Source organism: Aaosphaeria arxii (assembly GCF_010015735.1).
Source record: "Aaosphaeria arxii CBS 175.79 unplaced genomic scaffold BU24scaffold_4, whole genome shotgun sequence".
NCBI classification, from domain to species: Eukaryota; Fungi; Ascomycota; class Dothideomycetes; order Pleosporales; genus Aaosphaeria; species Aaosphaeria arxii.
Window position 1 is genome coordinate 2,955,495 of NW_022983477.1, and position 19,060 is coordinate 2,974,554.

The 19,060-nt window shown below is 52.7% G+C and overlaps 9 protein-coding genes across 9 annotated transcripts; 5 read left to right on the forward strand and 4 right to left on the reverse strand.

The window, feature by feature from the left end:
* Positions 1 to 230: 230 nt before the first annotated feature.
* Positions 231 to 1,854, reverse strand: BU24DRAFT_480872 (uncharacterized protein; the record flags this gene model as incomplete). Its single annotated transcript, XM_033533145.1, has 3 exons — positions 231 to 1,652; positions 1,705 to 1,766; positions 1,818 to 1,854. The coding sequence occupies 3 exons, from the start codon at positions 1,852 to 1,854 to the stop codon at positions 231 to 233; spliced, it is 1,521 nt and encodes a 506-aa protein (XP_033384621.1).
* An 840-nt stretch (positions 1,855 to 2,694) lies between these two features.
* BU24DRAFT_198036 (uncharacterized protein) lies at positions 2,695 to 4,711 on the forward strand. Its single transcript, XM_033521785.1, has 2 exons — positions 2,695 to 3,824; positions 3,889 to 4,711. Exons 1-2 carry the CDS (start codon positions 2,795 to 2,797, stop codon positions 4,251 to 4,253), a joined length of 1,395 nt encoding a protein of 464 aa, XP_033384622.1. The 5' UTR covers positions 2,695 to 2,794; the 3' UTR covers positions 4,254 to 4,711.
* On the reverse strand, positions 4,337 to 6,218 carry BU24DRAFT_422622 (S-adenosyl-L-methionine-dependent methyltransferase). Its single transcript, XM_033528035.1, has 5 exons — positions 6,124 to 6,218; positions 5,548 to 6,031; positions 4,950 to 5,490; positions 4,798 to 4,880; positions 4,337 to 4,706 (listed from the first exon to the last, which is right to left on the reverse strand). The coding sequence occupies exons 2-5, from the start codon at positions 5,757 to 5,759 to the stop codon at positions 4,664 to 4,666; spliced, it is 879 nt and encodes a 292-aa protein (XP_033384623.1). The 5' UTR covers positions 5,760 to 6,031; positions 6,124 to 6,218; the 3' UTR covers positions 4,337 to 4,663.
* A 744-nt stretch (positions 6,219 to 6,962) lies between these two features.
* BU24DRAFT_409402 (pisatin demethylase) lies at positions 6,963 to 8,643 on the forward strand (the record flags this gene model as incomplete). Its single annotated transcript, XM_033525915.1, has 3 exons — positions 6,963 to 7,191; positions 7,251 to 7,450; positions 7,501 to 8,643. The coding sequence occupies 3 exons, from the start codon at positions 6,963 to 6,965 to the stop codon at positions 8,641 to 8,643; spliced, it is 1,572 nt and encodes a 523-aa protein (XP_033384624.1).
* A 184-nt stretch (positions 8,644 to 8,827) lies between these two features.
* Positions 8,828 to 10,519, forward strand: BU24DRAFT_422628 (uncharacterized protein). Its single transcript, XM_033528036.1, has one exon. The coding sequence runs from the start codon at positions 8,921 to 8,923 to the stop codon at positions 10,442 to 10,444; it is 1,524 nt and encodes a 507-aa protein (XP_033384625.1). The 5' UTR covers positions 8,828 to 8,920; the 3' UTR covers positions 10,445 to 10,519.
* BU24DRAFT_198136 (uncharacterized protein) lies at positions 10,502 to 11,602 on the reverse strand. The gene is made up of 2 exons (XM_033521786.1): positions 10,683 to 11,602; positions 10,502 to 10,614 (listed from the first exon to the last, which is right to left on the reverse strand). The coding sequence occupies exons 1-2, from the start codon at positions 11,233 to 11,235 to the stop codon at positions 10,559 to 10,561; spliced, it is 609 nt and encodes a 202-aa protein (XP_033384626.1). The 5' UTR covers positions 11,236 to 11,602; the 3' UTR covers positions 10,502 to 10,558.
* Positions 11,603 to 11,969: 367 nt separating this feature from the next.
* On the forward strand, positions 11,970 to 14,620 carry BU24DRAFT_347597 (6-phosphofructokinase; the record flags this gene model as incomplete). The annotated part of the gene is made up of 6 exons (XM_033523531.1): positions 11,970 to 12,705; positions 12,759 to 12,862; positions 12,912 to 13,049; positions 13,111 to 13,393; positions 13,448 to 13,956; positions 14,009 to 14,620. The coding sequence occupies 6 exons, from the start codon at positions 11,970 to 11,972 to the stop codon at positions 14,618 to 14,620; spliced, it is 2,382 nt and encodes a 793-aa protein (XP_033384627.1).
* Positions 14,621 to 15,021: 401 nt separating this feature from the next.
* On the forward strand, positions 15,022 to 16,498 carry BU24DRAFT_422629 (NAD(P)-binding protein). Its single transcript, XM_033528037.1, has one exon. It carries the CDS (start codon positions 15,072 to 15,074, stop codon positions 16,317 to 16,319), a length of 1,248 nt encoding a protein of 415 aa, XP_033384628.1. The 5' UTR covers positions 15,022 to 15,071; the 3' UTR covers positions 16,320 to 16,498.
* Positions 16,499 to 16,624: 126 nt separating this feature from the next.
* BU24DRAFT_492405 (uncharacterized protein) lies at positions 16,625 to 18,938 on the reverse strand (the record flags this gene model as incomplete). Its single annotated transcript, XM_033533891.1, has 2 exons — positions 18,368 to 18,938; positions 16,625 to 18,311 (listed from the first exon to the last, which is right to left on the reverse strand). Exons 1-2 carry the CDS (start codon positions 18,664 to 18,666, stop codon positions 16,625 to 16,627), a joined length of 1,986 nt encoding a protein of 661 aa, XP_033384629.1. The 5' UTR covers positions 18,667 to 18,938.
* Between the last annotated feature and the right edge of the window lie 122 nt (positions 18,939 to 19,060).

The following is a 19,060-nucleotide window of genomic DNA, read 5'->3' on the forward strand; positions in this document are numbered from 1 at the left end:
ATACCAAAATTAATGTTGATATTCTTATGTGCTACCAGTTAAGCAGCTAGGCCTGAGAGAGATAATGGATAGACTGGTTCTTTCCTCGGACCTTGTAAAGATCTGGATTACCGCAGTGCATAAGCAATCCTTCATACTGCCCTCTCCAAGAACATCCAGGCCTTCCTATCTTGCTAACCTCTCCCAAAGATTTCTCCTGCCCGAAGCTGACACTCGCCAAAGGATTGCATCTAAGCCCGTTCCTCGGATTCAGAGGCGAACAATTTGGCATCTGCAACTGCAAGCTGACGTCTGAGGTCGCTCTTATTACCAGTGACGTTCAAGCCCCTTGAGCGACACTCAGTCTTGAGCTGCTGAAGGGAGCACTTATTATCGGCGTCCTCGAGACGTTTTACCAGCTCTTGGGTAGTTTGGGCTTCTTCAGGTAGGTATCGGCGCCTGCACAATTCCTGAAGATGCTTCATAGAGAGAGCACTTCGAGGAGTTGAAGGACCATCATTTGCGCTCTTTGAGGCCTTCTCCGTGTCTTCCTTCAACGAGAAACTCGGGTTTGGATTCTCATTGTGGGTTTGTTTCACCTTACCATCCTTAGCAGCTACTTTTCGTGCACGAACATCGGCCAATTGCTTGTCCCGAGCGATTCTGTTGTCCTCTGCTCGTTGTAATTTGAGTTGGGCCTCCTGAGCGCGCTTCAAACTCCGCTCAACGTTCTCTTTAAGCCTCGCGGCCTGCATGGTAGCAGCCGCTTTAGCCTTTTCAGCGCTACGCTCGAGCTGCTTATCTCGAAAAGTTTGTTCCTTTTCTGCCTTCTTCTGCATTTTGAGAGCTTCGGCCGCTTGTTTCTCCTCTTGTTTCTGGTGCAGAGCCTCCACCTCTTTACGTCGAGCTTCAGGATCATCATCCAGTGCTGTGGGGATTTTAGCAGTTCCATTCATCAGAGCCTGGTACCGGTCCCTGCACGCCTTCTCGGAGAAGATACAATCCTTATCTGCTCGACGCATCTGGTCCGACACCTTCTTGAAGCGCCATGCCCGCGCACGCTCGATCTCGTAGTTCACTTGGACATCTGCCAGAGCGTATGCTTCGAGAAGTCGTACATCGTCTTCGTATTTCCATTCTTTCAGACCCTGTTCCAACAGGTTGTCGATGTTCTTTGCCTGCGCCAACTTGATGCGGCCAATTCGCGTGGCAACGGATTTGCGCTCGTACCGAGTTCGACCTTCTTTCGATAGGTGGTCCGCAATCTGCTGGTCGGAGTAACCTTTATCGCGCATGGTTATAATAAGCTCATCGTCGCTGTCGAGCTCGGCTGTAATCCTCCTCGTATGACTGATTCGGGGTAGGTTTGGGCGGCGACCGAATGTTCCTAGCGCACGAGAGGGCTGGCTCTTCTTACCCTCATCGGTGGGCCCGTCGTCGAGGAGAACAAATGAATTGGTGGTGTCGGTTTGTGCAAGTAAGGTGGTACGCTTGCGTCGGCGGCCTTGGACTTTGGCACGTTTGTGTTTGGGCTTGGATTCCGTGCTTCCGTCGTCCTCGTCCTCGTCCTCGTCCTCATCCACTTCCTCATCCTCTCCCGCTTCTTCTTTGAAATCGGGGTCATTCATGGTAACATCTTCCCAGCCATCAGAGTCCTCGAGATCCTGGTCGGGCTGTTACCGTTAGTTGATATAGTCAGACCTTTAAGCGCACTGATTTTCTTACTGAGCTTTTCTTTTCCAGTTCTCGTAGAGCCGGCCCCTCCTTTGGTTCACCAGTGTCCATAGCTAATTCAGTTAGTAATGTCAAGGTAGATAAATCAGTTCTTGATAACTCACCATCGTCGTCGAGAGTGAACATCTGGAAGTTCGACATGTTAGCTTGATACCCCACCTTGAAGCTGATGGGAAATTGTGGAAGGAAGGATTGCAAAACTCTGGGGAAGTGAGCTTTTATAGAGGATACTTGGGTGATTTTCCTGCGTTGCCACGTTGGTTGGACGCAGAGAGGCAAATTGGGGTTTCCTTCACTTCAAGAGCGTTAACCCAGCAACCGGCAGGTGAGTCTCAACCAAAAATGATAGGTAAAAGTGTGACTGAGATTATTCACTCAGAGTGGGAAATTTATCTTATTGGTTGATATCACTGTTGTTGAGCCAATGATGTGTTGGTGTCTTTCTATCAAAATAGCAGCATGATGCCCTAGGAACTGTTTACACAAACAAAAAGAATAGAAATAACAACGAGAGCCATACAAGAGGTCTTGCAGACAAGTCCTAGTCAGTATCATAAAGTAGGCCATCTAGTCGACGTAAAGATATAGTAAAATCAATCGATCGTACTGCCAAGTAGCATCAGTGTCAAAGTGGTAGTTACATTCACATGAATCGCTCCCGGACGGGTAGCACACAAGAGTAGAGGCCAAAATCACAAGTTTGAGAACCATCTCGACCAGAGTTCATCTCCAATAAAAGTTTACCCCCAGCGACCATTTCCAGCACCGAGCACACTGATTGGCGCATACTCAATTACCCCCAGATGTGGCTGTGTATCCAAGTGGCGCACAAAGATCTGGCTCCACGTATGTACGTCATCGCTTGTTCACACGCAAGATCAACAACACTTGCATCAAAAGCCTATGTAGATCTCCCTACAACAACGCCTCTCGCCTCCCACACCCTGGTTTAAAAAGCCTCCCTCCAACGTTGCTTTCCAACTTTTCCCCCCAAGCATTTCCGTGCCGCTATCCGATCTGTCTTACAGCCTGACACGAGCGCGCGCAACGACACATACCACGAATACGAAGACGCGGGACAATGTCTCTCGCATATATCAACAAGAAGCTACGGCGCCAGTCGAAGCAGGATGATGTAACCACAACTGAGGTTCCCACCACTGCTCCACCGGCCCCCGCCGTGACTGCACCTAGCGAGGAGCCGGCCGCATCGCCAGTGCTCGACGAGGAAGACGAGAAGTTCCTGCAGCGGCTAGCTGCGATCGCACAGGAGCCGGAAGGTCCAGCGCCGCCGCTGCCTACACGACCTGTCGTCGTGCTGGACGGAGGAGAGAAGAAGGTCGGCAAGGATGCGCAGGAGGCGATCATGGACGGAGCGAACGCTGTACCGCTTCCCGTGAGCCCACCGGAGGTTGATGCACAGAAGGGCGGGCTCAGCAGGAAAGAAAGCGTGATGTCGTATTTCTCACGGCTGCGAAAGACGGGCGATAAGGACAAAGGGAAAGAGAAGGAATCCAAAGGCAAAGACAAAGTCACGAGCAAGGACAAGGCGAGAGCGGCCGACGACCTCATGGCAGCCGCAGAGGCCGCCAAAGTGTCTGAGGCAGACGAAGTCGAGAAGGAGAACCAGGACCTCACCCAAATCCTCGACCAACTCAACCTCAGCGCCGTCAACAACCGCGTCTTCAGCTTCTCCAAGGAGTCGGAAGAGCTACTGAACAAATTCAAGCTCGTCCTCAAGGACGTCGTCAACGGCGCCCCAACAGCATACGACGATATGACGAAGCTCTTCACCGAGTCCGAGACCCAAATGAAGAAGATGTACGAAAGCCTGCCCCCGTTCCTACAAAACCTCGTCAAGAGCCTCCCCACCAAAATGACAGCCGCGCTCGGCCCAGAGATCCTCGCAGCCACGGCCGAAAAGCCAGGCTTCGACGCGAAACAGAAGTCCGGCTTCAAGCCCTCGAAGCCCAAGATCCCGAGCCTCAAACAACTCATCTCCGCGCAGGGAGCCGTCGCCACGATGTTGAAGAGCATCCTCAATTTCCTCAAATTGAGGTTCCCGGCGCTCATGACTGGCACGAACGTTATTCTCAGTCTCGCTGTGTTCCGTAAGTCCCTCAACCCCCCCTTCCGCATATTCAGAAGTCCATGTACTAATTGTCTTATCCGCAGTCCTCATGTTCGTCTTCTGGTACTGCCACAAGCGCGGCCGCGAGACACGCCTCGAGAAAGAAGGCCTCGCCGCCCAGGAAGGCGACTCCGCATTCGCCAGCAGCGCCTCATCCTTCACCGACAACGACGCCGGAAGCGGAGGCGGAGAGGCATCCGCATCTGCGATCGAGAAGGGCGAAAGCAGCAGGGAGAAGCCAGAGCCACCGCTCATCATCGGGGACGATAACGACAGGGACGTCGATGTTGCTGCCACAGCCGCGGTCAACGACCTCCCCTCCGTCGCGCATCTTCCAGACCCGAAATCTGTCCCCTTGCCTGAGACACCGGCGCGGGAGGATCCGCTGCCTGTGCCTGGGAACAAGTAGGTTTCTGATGGCGTGGTGCGGGCATGAATGACGACGATGACACAACGAGCGTCCCTTTTTCTTTCAGTTGTAGATTGATATCCCCCGACCTGATATTTTGTTCTACTTGCTTGGTTATGAGAAATGGAGCACATGACTTTCCCCTTCCCTAATGAGAATAATGAACGAGGATAATTACCCAAGGCGCTGTGAATACGTACTCCCACACATGACATGTACATCCATGTTTGAGAGGGAAAATTAGATAGATAAATTCGATTTAATAATTTTGCTTTCAGGAAAAGATTCGCTATTAATTACTGATTTCGCTAGAAGAGTCGAGGAAGGAAAAAGCACCACCACACTTCCTCGGTACTACGGACGTGGAAAATCGCGTTCTATGAGTCGTTGTGTTTAAAAGGGATGTTAGATTATGATGCCGTGTTGTCTGGTTTCCGGCCATATACGACGACGCTGGACGAAAAGGCGTCAGTAACCTACCGCGAACCCAAAGCAAACAAATAGAAAAGGGAGCGGGGTAAGAGAAGAAGGCAAGGAGACTTACACTTCGAAGTATGCATGCACAGCTTTTTGTTTCAGGCCGTTGCGAAACTTTGCGATGAAGACTTGTGCCTCTTCTATGGTCCACTGTTTTGATTCGACGAGGGTTAGCCCACAACTGGAGACGACGATGCATGAAAAGATGATGAACGTTACCTTCATGACGTTCGTTAACAAGAAAAGTCCCCAGCCCTCGGCGCCCTGCGTGCAATGTAAAAGGTTCCACCTTCCCAGCACCCTCATCTCTTCATCACTGCTCCACCCACCGACTGGGACTTTATACCACCTCTCTTCAACGTCTGTGAACCCGGTTTCTTTCGCCCATTTGCCGAGATTGAAGACGTCTTTGAAGCTCTTGCCGAACCTCTCGCCGGCCTCGTGGAACACATCGCTCCATTGGCTGAGGGGGTGATCGGGCGTGAGAGTGCCGTCGTCGGATTTGAATTGGATGCTCATTTCGAGCTGGTGGAACCATCCGCCTGGCACAAGATGGTCATAGACCTGACGGTAGAGCGCCGGGAAGTCGGCGATGCTGCCGTACAGTGAGCGGATGTTGACGAAGTCGAAATGGTCGCGTGGGTACGTCCATGGACTTGTCACATCGTCGATTTCGAATTTGCAGTTGGGCGGGGAGAATGAAGGTTGGATTGGCGAGAGGTCCACGCCGATGACTTCTGCGGAGGGGTTTTCATCTGCGCTATTGCTTTCGTTAGCTATTTGGCGATGCAATGGTAAAGGACTTAGGGGGTATTACAAGTCAATTGCCCAGATACCTGTACCACAGCCGAGGTCGATCACTCTTTGGGGATTCTGGAGAGGCGCGAGGTGTAACTTTTGGTTGAGAAGGATTAGAAACATTTGATGAGCTATGTCAAGTTGGTCGTTCTGCTCTTCATCGTTAGGACCCCAGTATTCGCCTTCGCGAAACTTGTGGTAACGGCGTCCATGCTGGTATCTGTGTCGCATAATCGTTGATGGAATGGTTGTGGTATCAGACCATGCGTCCTCGTCATCGCCATATGCAGAATCGCCTGTGTCGTCATTTTCCTCTTCATCCGTTGTTGTGGGCGCATCCTATGGTGTTGTTAGATGGTTGCATCCATTGGAGTACAAATCTTGGTCTGCATGAGCTGAAGACCAGTTCCGGCAAGGACAATGACTACAGACGGGGCTAAGTCGGTCTGTTCCAACTCTCTTCTTCCTTTGCCATGCAATGTTGGCGATCGCAAAGAAGCCAACTTGATATTTGTTGGTGGTGTGATCGAAATATTTAAGAGCAATGAAGCAACACGCATTCAAGGCATACAAGACATTCGCGCTGCTGACGTACCTGTACTGGGATTACAGGATTCACCGTATGGTCATCGCTATCCTGCACAGCAGTTTCTGGCTCCGTTACTGTCGCTGTCACTACTGGGGTTGCCGTTTCTGCGGGGGGGTTGCTTGCGCCGACAGGCAGAGCTGCCATGGTGGACGTCTACTCGGGCCAATGACAATAGATTGCGCCAATTCAGCCGGGAAGCGAAAATGTAAGACGAACGCGATCTTGTGAGGTGCGCGGACGGATCGATGCAAGGTTGAACGATCCTATCGTGCTAAAATCTGGGGGTATATGGTCTATACAGCCTACCCCAGGATGTGGATGAATGTGTTGAGAGGAGAAAATGATATGACCGGTTGTACGAAACGAAGCTGGGGACGGCCGTTGAAATGGCCCACGAGTCGCCAAAAGAAAAGCACTACCCGTGGCACACCGACCTAGACCCTCCACCCCCTCAACTCGAAAGTTGCGGCTGTCAGCAGGCTAGCCTGCCACATACGATTCCAAGGTACACAAAAAAGAAAAAACCTGCACATTATTTGACGACGTGGAAAAAGCGCTTCTGCGTCTTCCGCCCGTTGCAGTAAAGGGTCTCCGCGTGGAGGGCGTGGCGACCGCGTGGGCCCTAGTTACGGATCGTGTCGTTTGCCCGCACCTGGCGCTATCTCCTGCGTCAAGTCGCGCTATCGAGAAACTGCTGTGATGTGACTGGCCTAAGGAGAACAGATGGGTCCAAATCTAACGAGTTGCGCGCATTTATAATGACCGGGCGACCTGTGGAGCATATCTTGATCCTCCCTCCTGGTCGGATCAGCCTGATCCTTCGTAAAAGAAAAGCTTCCCACACCATGTTTTCAGATGCAGTCGACGCCGCGTTAGGATATGCTTCGCGAAATCTGGTCTATCTGACCCTGTCGATTGCCTTCTGTTACTTCGCGGCCGAGCGTTGCCGACAATACTGGCGTCTGAGGCACTTCAGAGGGCCGTTCAGCACCGGGATTTCCTGGCTCTGGCATTCAAAAGCAGTTATTAGTGGAGACTGCCACACATATTATGGAGATGTGACAGCTCAATACGGTACCACATGGACATGCTGCAGAGCAGAGGATCGTGACACTGACTTACGTCCTTTGCAGGATCGATCGCCAGGGTCGCCCCCAACCATCTCATCACATCATCTCCGGAGCTGTGGGCGCATATCAATGCGGTGCGATCGCCCTATTCCCGCGCTGGTTGGTACTACCATGCCGCTCGTTTCGATCCAGGCAAAGACAACGTCTTCACCGAATGTGATAACGATAAGCATGATGCTCGAAGGAAAAAGATGGCGTCAGGGGTAATGATCAATGTGCCAGCTGAAGTGACTATCCACTAACATCGAGATAGTATGCTGGCAAAGAGAATCCGGAACTGGAGTCCTCGATTGATGAGCACGTGCAAGAGCTGGTTCATCTGATCCGTTCCAAATATGCTGCACCGGCATCGTCTGGGCGAGTATCAAAGCCCATGGACCTAGCATCCAAGATCCAGTACCTCACGCTTGATGTAATCAGTGGCGTTGGCCTAGGACAGTCGTTTAGAGACTTGAAGGCTGATACCGACATCAACGATTACCTCAAAGCCTCCGAGGAGGGTCTTCGGATCGCTAATCTGTCTTTTGGCCTAGGGATCTCTTGGCTTCGGGATGTCCCTATCCTCGGGAAAGCCATAAGCCCCTCTGAGAAGGACGAATCTGGTTTTGGAAGAATGATGGCTGAGGCGAGGAAGGTCGTAAGCTCTCGCACTGAGCGGTCAACCAAGGAACGTTCCGATATGCTGGCATCCTTCATTCGCCATGGCTTGACCGGAGACGATCTCTTCCAAGAGGCCTTTGAGCAGATCTTAGCAGGATCAGACACCACGGCGGCAGCCTTGCGAATCATCATGCTCTACATCATGAGCCATCCCCGAGTATATGCGAAGCTCCAAGCCGAAATCGACGACGCGGTGAAGGCTGGCAAGGCACCTGCAGCACCTGGCATCATATCTGACGCCGAAGCTCGCACGCTTCCGTATCTTTCTGCAGTCATCCGTGAGGGATTGCGTGTCCATCCCCCGGTTGCCAATCTCTTTTCCCGAGTTGCTCCTAAAGGAGGCGATGTAGTGATCGTCGACGGCAAAGAGCACTTCATTCCGGGTGGCACCATGATTGGCTATTCCGCATTCACAATGCATCGGAACAACACGAAACTCTATGGTGAAGACTCGACTGTCTTTCGACCGGAGCGGTGGTTCGTGGATGAGTCCATTCCCGGAGAGCAGGAGCGACTGGCCCGAATGTACAAAACCAATGATATGATTTTTGGTCATGGGCGCTGGCAGTGTCTAGGCAAGGTCGTTGCAATGCTCGAGATCCATAAGACTATCTTTGAGCTGCTGAGGAATTTCGATTTCGCTCTTACGAATCCTCATAAACCTTGGGAGGTTTTCAATGTCATGGGGCTGTTCGCCATCTCGAACATGTGGGTTGATGTTCATGAGCGCAGATGAGGGTTGATGTTCATGAGCGCAGATGAGGGTTGATGTTCATGAGCGCAGATGAGGGTTGATAATCATGAGCGCAGATGAGTCAATGTCTCACCACGACGATTTAATGATAAGGATCTTATATACGCCTAGGACGAGTAGAATAATCAAATACTCCTACGAAAGAGGAACTGAATAAATACCTAAAGTGGAATGTAATCCATCTGCGGCACAGCAGAAGGCACGTGATCTAGTGCTCAGCTCTTGGCATCCCGCTCCAAATCGTAGGTACTCGCTCCATATGAAGCAACAGCGATCACCGAAAGTATCCGCGACCATGCGGGATATGAACTCTCTTCCTCCTCACAAGCCCTCACACGAGAGCTCTGTCCACTCACACCAGAATGTAAATTCAAGCTCCTCCGTTCCTCTGGCTTCACCCACGACACAGAGCATCGAGCATGCAATCGAGCATGAGGTCTCGGACTTTGCGCGCGCGAATGGCGAGCCTCAACCCCATAGCGAGGACTTCGAGTCCCATGCACAATCGAATATAGAGCACGGCCAATTACAACGAGGGTCTAGCATACCAGTTGAGGTTCGGTTAGCCAGCAGACTTAGGGATCAGGACCTTCTTTCCTCCTCAGAGCATCACGCGTTCAACCTTCGGCCATTGAGGCCCACTCCCAGTACAACACACACTGAGGCATTGTCCCAAGAATTAGACAGCACTCCTGATGATGAATTTGACATGCTCCCGCCGCCTGACAGTGTGCATCCTACGTGGCAGACATTATACGATTTCGCCCAAGCACATGCCTCCGCACACGGATATGCCTTGAGCATAAACACCACGGCGAAGAACCGATCGCGGATCAAGCTTGCATGCGTGTGCTATGGAGCGCCTAAGAACACACACAAATTGACGGCCGAGACGAGGGTTAGAAAGAATCGCGTCAGCTACAAGACGGGCTGTAAGATGTGGGTTGAAGGCAAGAAGCAAGAAGATGGGACATGGCTGCTCAGAGTCGGAGAGCCTCTGCACAACCACCCTGGCCGCTCGATTGAAGGGTGGGCCTCTCAGCGGAAAAGGACTTGGGGCATGCATGGAGGACGAATCGGTGTCGGAGGTGTCACTGCGAAGGAGGAGCGTTTGGAGGGCGTCTCTCAAAGTTATAGTGTTGGAGGCCAGGACACGCAACAGCAGGACACACCATGCGAGAATGGAACTCCCAGCCACAGCCTAGAGCGGGGAGGACTGGTGTGGAAGATTGTGGAGCAAGAAATGATGCGCAAACCTGGAGCGTATCAAGGTAGAGACCGGGGTGTGGGTCTGACGTTGAGGATCCTAGAGCTACGACTCCCAGGAATACATATCTTCAAGCGCGATATCTACAACATCCGAGCTCAGATTAAGCGAGCCAGGAAGGCAGCGGGTCAGGAAGTTGGCGAGGGGCTAACCGGTGATGAGGATGAGGGTGAGCATGAAAGGGCTTCTAATCCCAGCCACAGATCCCAGGACATACCCCAGATGTCCCAAGAGCCCCGCGAAGAAATACGTGGCGGCGCAATAGCTCCTCCTCGGGCCTTTCCAGAGATAGATCCGATGCTGGTAGCTCAATGTAATGATGCACTTCAGCATGTCACCAGGCAGGAAGAGACCGAGGTTGAGCGACTCAGAAAAGAGGTCACAGAGTTGCGACAGGCTCTGGCGCAGCGCACCCGAGAGGTTGAGGAAAAGAACAGTGAGAATGAGAGCTTGAGGGTGCAAGTCGAGCTTGCCAATGTGGCACTTTACAATGAGCGGGATGGGCAGACGCAATGAGCGCCTAGTCCAAAGTCTATCCAATGCTATGGAATGGCGGTGCGACGTGGACAGCATACCCGGAGCATCGCGTACACGATGCAGCCGAGTCTTTCGATACCCATGTACTTCACATCATACAATTGTAATCTCGCAGTGCTCGGCCGGAGCTAAGAGCATCCCACGGGTATCTGTAGATTGGATGAGGATCTCTACGTGCCTGCTGACGAGTCAAGAAAATAAAATGTTGAATTCGTACACTTTTGGTAGTGGCCGATCGCTCTGTCGTGTCTCGAGATAAAGCACATGACAGTCACCTTCTCGTGGGTTGCGAGTTGGGTCGAGAGCCACGGCCCATGTATAATTTGGATTACTATAGGGAGTATTCCCGATAGGCCGATAGCGACGAATCGCCTATTAGGCTTAACAATTTGATTCATACCGTCGAAAAGAAAAGAAAAAAAATCGAGTGTGTAGGACGTGGGCGGGCAATAGTGGGGTGGCTCCGGCGTAACGGCATAGGTCTGTCTAATCAAATCATCTAAGAAAGAGAATGGAAAAGAGGCTCTCTCATGTACCGGCCGGAAGATGGCGATGCCAGAGAGGTCAAGGCCGACTTGACGTTCGGCCAAGAAATAGAGGAAGGATTGAAGGATGGAGAGTAAGGTTAGAAGAGGAAGACATGTGCTGGGAGAAGTGACGGGGTTGATTGAATGCAGTGGGATGGGGAATAAAACATGATCTGATGTTTTATTCAGGATGTTACAGTAGTAGTTGATTGATATGTAGGGGACATGCATAGAGAGACACATGAGTGACGGCACGGCTGCGATTGATTGATTGAATGATTGACTGTGAATGACTTGGTCTTGTCTTGTCTTGTCCAGTCTTGTCGTGTCCTGTTTTCTTGTTGGAGGAGGATGAAAAGGATGAAGAGGCGTCGGCGTCGGCGGCAACGATGGGATGACCGACTATCCCTGCTGGGTGAGTTACCGCTAGTCCCAATGGGGATTAACCCTTTACCCCCACCGAAATGCCCCTCCCAACGTCATGCCCTTGTTGGACTTGGTTGACTTGGTGAGCGCAACCTCTTCACCTGAAATTCTTCCTTTTCCAAAATTGATATCGCTCGCCGTGCAAAGGGCCCCAGTTTCACCTATTTAGACATTGGCAACCCTCAGCCTCCGTCATACCTCCCTCTCCCTTTCCATCCCAACTTTCTTCTTCACTTCAACAATTACTCCTCCCTCCTCCTCTCAATCTCACCTCTGTTCACCATATTCTTTTCCCCTTTCAAATCTCTCTTACTGAAGTAGCACCGGCGGGGTTGACTAGCTAGGTCGGAGCTTACCTCAACATTCCGGCTACATCATCACTCACCTCAATCGATCTCACCCCTTCTTCCATCTCCAATTCCTATATCAAGCCGGTCTTTCCTCCGAATTACAGGCCTGAGCCTCCTTTCACCATCTTTCCCGCGACCCTTCTCCCAGGTCTACACATTCACAAGCTACCGTCCGTACTCACACTTATACAGGCGCTCAACATGGCGCCCACAGAAGCTCCCCCCGCGCCGCTCAGCGGCAACAAGCGCAGGATCGCAGTCATGACCTCTGGTGGTGATGCTCCCGGCATGAATGGCGCTGTTCGTGCCATTGTCCGCATGGCTATACATTACGATTGCGAAGCCTATGCTGTCTACGAGGGCTACGATGGACTCGTACAAGGCGGTGACATGATCAAGGAAATGAAGTGGGAGGATGTCCGTGGCTTCCTGGGCGAAGGCGGAACCCTCATCGGCACCGCTCGCTGCATGTCCTTCTACGAACGACCTGGTCGTCTAACGGCGGCGAAGAACATGATACTCAAGGGCATTGATGCGCTCATCATCTGCGGCGGTGACGGTTCATTGACGGGTGCCGATAAGTTCAGAGCAGAGTGGCCGAGCCTGCTCGAGGAATTGGTCAACACCAACCAGCTCACTGCCCAGGACTGCCAGCCATTCCAACATCTCAACATCGTCGGTCTTGTTGGATCGATCGATAACGATCTCAGCATGACTGATGCCACCATTGGATGCTACTCTTCCCTCGCACGTATTTGCGAGGCTATTGACTCGGTGGACACCACCGCAACCTCCCACCAGAGGGCTTTCGTCATTGAAGTTATGGGCCGACATTGTGGTTGGTTGGCGTTGATGGCTGGTGTCAGCACCGGTGCTGATTACATCTTCATTCCCGAGAACCCACCAAGCGAAAATTGGCAGGATGAGATGTGCGAAGGTCCGAACTCACTCTTTTTTCTCTCCCCCGTAATAATGTTAACACATTCGCAGTCGTCAAGAGGCACCGTGCCAAGGGAAAGCGTAAGACAATCGTCATCGTCGCCGAGGGTGCCCATGACCAGAACTTGACCAAGATCTCACCCACAATGGTCAAGGTATGAGCTCTCGGAATGTCGCATTATTGGTACATACTGACCTCTTCAGGACCTCCTTTCACAAAAGGCTGGACTCGACACAAGGGTCACAACATTGGGCCATGTGCAGCGAGGTGGAACTCCCTGTGCCTATGACCGTATGCTTGCCACCCTTCAAGGTGTTGAGGCCGTCAAGGCCGTTTTGGAGGTACATTCTACAGTTTAATCCACCTACATAGTACCCTGGACTAATTGCTCACACTTACTAGGCAACCCCTGAGACTCCCTCTCCTGTCATCTGCATGGTCGAGAACAAGATCGAACGACGACCATTACTCGAAGCAGTCGCTCAGACGAAGAAGGTCGCCGAAGCTATCGAAGCAAAGGACTTCCAAACCGCTATGAAGCTCCGCGATGCGGAATTCGCCGAGTACTACCGATCATACCAGATTACCACAATGTCCAATCAGCCTGAGCTGATGCTTCCCAAGGAGAAGAGAATGCGCATTGGTATTATTCACGTCGGTGCTCCGGCAGGTGGCATGAACGCTGGTAATTACCTGAACCACCCTGATAATGGACAGAATGGAAGCTAATACTTCGTAGCCACTCGCGCAGCTGTTGCGTACTGTTTGGCCCGCGGCCACACACCATTGGCTCTACACAACGGTTTCCCCGGTCTCATCCGGCATCACTCTGACGAACCAGTGGGCGCTGTACGGGAGATCAGCTGGCTCGACGCCGAAAGCTGGGCAAGCAAGGGCGGTAGTGAGATCGGAACCAACCGTGGCCTTCCAAGTGAGGACCTTGAGACGGTCAGCTACGTTTTCAAGAAGTACGACATCCAGGGACTATTTGTTGTTGGAGGATTCGAAGCATTCACTGCTGTATCTGAGCTCCGCAAGGGCCGCGCACACTACAAGTCTTTCAAGATCCCGATGGTCATCATACCAGCCACGCTCTCGAATAACGTACCAGGAACCGAATACTCTATCGGTAGTGACACCTGTCTCAATGCTCTGATTGAGTACTGCGACGCTTGCCGACAGTCTGCCTCCGCATCTCGACGACGAGTCTTCGTCATCGAGACTCAAGGTGGCGAGAGCGGTTATATCGTAAGCATGCGTAGATTTTGTATTTCGAGATATTTACTGACTTGATGATTAGGCTACCGTCGCGGGTCTCAGCATTGGTGCTGTTGCAGTCTACACGCCAGAGGATGGCATCAACATCAAAATGCTCGATCACGACATTGATTACCTCCGTGAGGTATTCATCAAGGACAAGGGACAGAACCGCGCAGGAAAGATCATCCTTGTCAATGAGAAAGCAAGCAAAGTCTACTCTGTACAGCACATTGCGGAAATGATTGCAGAGTCAGGCAAGGGCAAGTTCGAGTCCCGTCATGGTGTGCCAGGCCATTTCCAACAAGGAACTACACCTTCTCCGATGGACCGAGTCCGTGCAGTTCGATTCGGCGTACGTGCTCTGCGCCATCTCGAATCTTACGCCGGCGTCTCTCATCAAGACATTGATGAAGATCCGGAGTCGGCCGTCGTCATCGGTATTAGGGGTGCGAAGGTCATGTTCTCGCCCATGGAACAGGTCGAGCGGAAGGAGACGGACTTCAAGCGCCGACGACCTCGTGATGAGTTCTGGATGAACTTGAAGAAAGTTGTGAACATCCTTTCAGGACGTCCCGATCCCCCACAGCTTCCCGATATCAAGACCCTCTCGGGCCACCAGCATGACGAATCAACATGCACTCTTCCCGCGTGAACAACTTCTAGAGCCTTTTGCCAGTACTGGCTGAACGGTTTCTGATTTCGATGTAATAGCTTATTAGATAGAGGGTGTTCGACACAGGATGTTTTCTTTCCGGACCACTTCATTTTTTTATGATGACACTTTTGTAGATAACTCATTAAAGTCTTAAAAGGCGCAACGTTGATCAACAACGACAACGGAAAATGTGGAATTGATGATAACGAATGCATATTATTACGTATATTTCCTTCCTGCTCCTATTTTACCTGTATCTATCGTGAATTCCATCAAGCACGGTGCCTTACCTCGATTCGTCTCCAGAGCGACTATCCGGAAGCCCTACCTCGGCCTGGCGAGACGTCATAGCTCCATAAACATCAGAGCTCCTCAACTCTTCTTCCTATCTCCCTCACCCCACCACCACCTCTGCATCAATTGCAATTCCACCAGCCCAACCACAACAATGGCGACAAGAGCGATACCGACAGCCTCGCTGCTCTCCCGCACATCACGCATCACCTCACCACAATGCCTCCGCCTAGCATCAACAACCCATTCCCCGCACCACATCACCCATAACCACAACCAACAACAACGCCGCTCCATCAGTGCCTATGGCTACGAACAATCCAAAGCCCTCACATTCCCCTCCTACGGCGACCCCTCGAGCGTCCTCTCCCTCCACACGCACTCCATCTCCCCGCCCCACGGCAACCAAATGACCCTCCGCTACCTCGCGTCCCCCATCAACCCAGCCGACATCAACCAAATCCAAGGCGTATATCCCTCAAAACCCAACTTCACGACCTCCCTCGGCACGGCCTCCCCCATCGCCGTCGCCGGCAACGAAGGCGTCGCCGAAATCATCTCCCTCGGCGACGCCGCGCGGTCCGCCGGCTTCAAACGCGGCGACTGGGTCATCATGGCGTCCCCCGGCTTCGGCACCTGGCGCACGCACGCCTCCGCAACCCCCTCGGACGTCGTGCTGCTCTCCGACGCCGCGCGCGACGGCATCACGCCCATCCAAGCCGGCACCGTGAGCGTCAACCCCTGCACCGCGTACCGCATGCTGAAGGACTTCGTGGCGCTCGACGAGGGCGACTGGTTCGTCCAGAACGGCGCGAACTCGGGCGTCGGGCGCGCGGCGATCCAGCTCGGCCGCGCGTGGGGTCTCAGGAGCATCAACGTCGTCCGCGCGCGGAGCGACAAGGCCGCCGAGGACGCCCTCAAGAAGGACCTCCTGGCCATCGGCGCGGACGTCGTCGTCACGGACGAGGAGCTCCAGGCGCAAGGGTTCCGCGACAGAGTCAAGGAGGAGACGGGCGGCAAGCCGATTCGGCTTGCGCTCAATTGCGTGGGCGGGAAACCGGCGACCGCGATGGCGAAGGTGCTGGCTAGTGAGGCGCATTTTGTTACGTACGGTGCTATGTCGAAGCAGCCGCTTACTATCCCGGCGAGTATGCTGATCTTCAAGGACATACATTTCCATGGGTACTGGGTGAGCAAGTGGAGTGCGAGACACCCCGAGGAGAAGAAGGCGACGGTGGAGGACGTGCTGGATTTGACGAGGAAGGGCGCGTTTAGGGATACGCCGGTCGAGGAGGTGAAGTGGGAGTGGGAGACTAAGGGGGAGGAGTTGATTGCGAAGGTTAAGGATACGCTGGAGGGGTATCGGGAGGGGAAGGGGGTTTTTGTCTTTGGGAAGACGTAGGGGGAGAGTGTTGATTGGGATTGGATGATTTCTGTGTATATGTTGGAAGATTCAAGAGATTGAGGATGAAGATAGCGTATTTACCATCTATCTATATAGAAGTGGGTTTCGGTACACCGCTACAAAAATGCATGACATGAATTATACATCACTAAAAGCTGCTTAACAGTGAGTGGGACATTGCAGAGTGTTCTGTGGAGGAAAATGTATTGAAGTATCTTTCATTTCGGACTTGATATAGGCACATCCAAGTCAACCCAAGACTCTTCATATCAACGGTCGATATTTCAGTGAAATGTACTCAACTACGCTTCCGTCACAAACCCATGAACCTTCTCCTTAAACGACACCCCCTTACCCAACCCCCTCCCATCCCACGTGAACTCCTCCACCCCGGGCGTCCCCTTCGTAAAATGCGCCTCGAAAGCCTCCAACTTGAGCGTCCCCCCGCTCAACTCCACGCTAATCTCCTTATCGAACCGCTTCCTCTTCTCCCAGCGCGCGATCGTGACGCGCGGCTCGTTACTCTGGATGGACGCGAGCTTGGGGTACTCCTTGACGAGCAGCGTGTGCGTGATGTCGAGCGCGACGACCCAGTCGAGGTACGAGGTGACGGCTTCGACGGTGGAGAAGCGGAAGTCGCGGGGCTGGTCTTCGGAGAGGTCGAGGACGGTTATGAGGGACGGGGGGAGGGTGACTTTGAAGCCTACGCCGTAGGTTGGCGGGCCGATTGTCGTTTTGGTGGCGATGGTGAGTTTTTCGGTGGCAGAGCCGACGGAGGAGGGGAGGCTGAGGGTTGCGAGGCCGTCGGAGGGGTGGATGAAGGTTTCGAGGAGTTGGTCGATGGCGAAGAGGTCGGCGGATTTGGAGGATTGGAGGTGTGAGGTGAGTGTGGCCCAGGAGGTCTCGCGGGAGAAGTCGAGGGATACTTGTAGGCCTGCGCTTGCGAGGACGTTGACGAGGTTGTCTAGGTAGTTGCGTAATGAGTCTACAGCCTGGATATGGTAGATGAAGGAGAGTAAAGGTCGGAGTAATGGTGGACTGGGTGTAGCTCGTTTCTGTTGAGATAGTGGCGGGGGAAGTCGTGATCTTCGGTATAGACGCATGCGATGGTCATGCGCGAGCAGGAGTCGCAGTGCTTCGGCTACATTGCGAGCCAGACCATCCTGTGGAAGCGCTTCAGAAGTGCCCAATTCACCGTCTCGTTCCACGCAGTCAATCAGGATTGTTCGATCACTCGCGGTGCTGCTTGAGGCAGGAATCAAGATGTTGATGACAGAATTCTTAACTTCCACACCATACGATACGAGTTGGCGGCTTTCTATGGCCAGCTCGTGATACAGCTCTTCCTCGAACAATGAATCTCGGGCAAATTGGATGGCTTTCTCGATCCCTATATTGGAGGTATCTCCTTGCGCTGGTAAGCTGGAACTGCCCGTAATATCATTCCCTTCTTTGATTCTTATGCGCATGGTCTTCGGGTTCAATCGAAGAGCCGGGTCCAGCACGATTCCTCCCTCTTTGGCCATTCGGAGAGGAGCAGCGCCGCGAGCTCTGAACTGGCCGCTGGCTTCGGGCTCACCGAATCGAACTAGGAAAGGCGCTTGTCGTTGATCTCTCCTCTGTTGCTTTTGCAGAGACCAACCCTTTTGGGATATAGATAGAAGCTCGTTCCAATACTTGGTCTCCTTGCGTACTTCGGTCTCCAGGTTTGTCGCGGCGCGGAGTAAATCATCCACGGAATTATCCAACGTCTTCATGCGCGATCCTTTCGCAGCAAGCGACTGCATTGCTGCCAATTGCTCCTCCCTTTGCTGATCTTGTGGTTTCTTCGCTCCTTCATTGACCCTATCGATTCCAAAAGATGCAGCGGGCAATTTCTGCTGCTTGAACATGGGACTGAACGCATTCTCGGGAATCTTCTTGGTAGAATCCTTCGTTAAAACCAGCGACACGAGATCCAGCGCATTCGAAGCGGCGAATTTCGCAAACCTGATGTCAAATCAGCAACACTCTTTCATATACTGCATCTTAGCATCTCAACGCACTCTAGCTTCTTGTGCATCTCCATGCGAGTCTCAATGACCTGTACCCGCCTCTCCTCCCGCGTCTGAGCCGACTTCTTGTCCTCGGCGCCATCCTCCTTTTCCACGCCTTCGATGATGTCTCCCGCGATATCCTGTCCTGCGTCAATCTCCTCCTGCAGGCCCTTCTCGGTGACGGAGCGAAGATGGCCGCGCTGGAGCGCGAGGCGATGCACCTGGTCGAAGACATGCTCAAAGGATGTCTCGTCTTTGGCGGGCGCGGGCCATGGTCGCAGAGCCACGGTAGATTCGTTCGGCGCCATTGCGTCGAGCCTTGTTGTGAGCGAGAGGTACAGGGACGTCGTTCTTCTCTTCCGATGTTGGATGGTGGAGGGGAGGTCAGTGGTCAATGTTTTGTAGATCAGACGGAGCTTGGTTCAAAGCTTCGAGGGTCTTATCGATAAGACCCCGAAAGGCGGTGCTGCAGTGTGCTTATGCCACAATTGACCTTGGGCTGTTACCTTACCTTATCAATAATGACAATAATGAATTATGCAAAGACCTACGAGGTACCTGGAGCTAAGTGAAATGACTATCCCGTAGCGCGACGCGTTTGTTCCAGGTGATCATGTGGAAGCGGAGTCGAGTCACGAGGTCAGCCAATGCTGAAGGAATCGGTGACCTCCGACGAGGGGACCAATGCCAACGGAGAACACC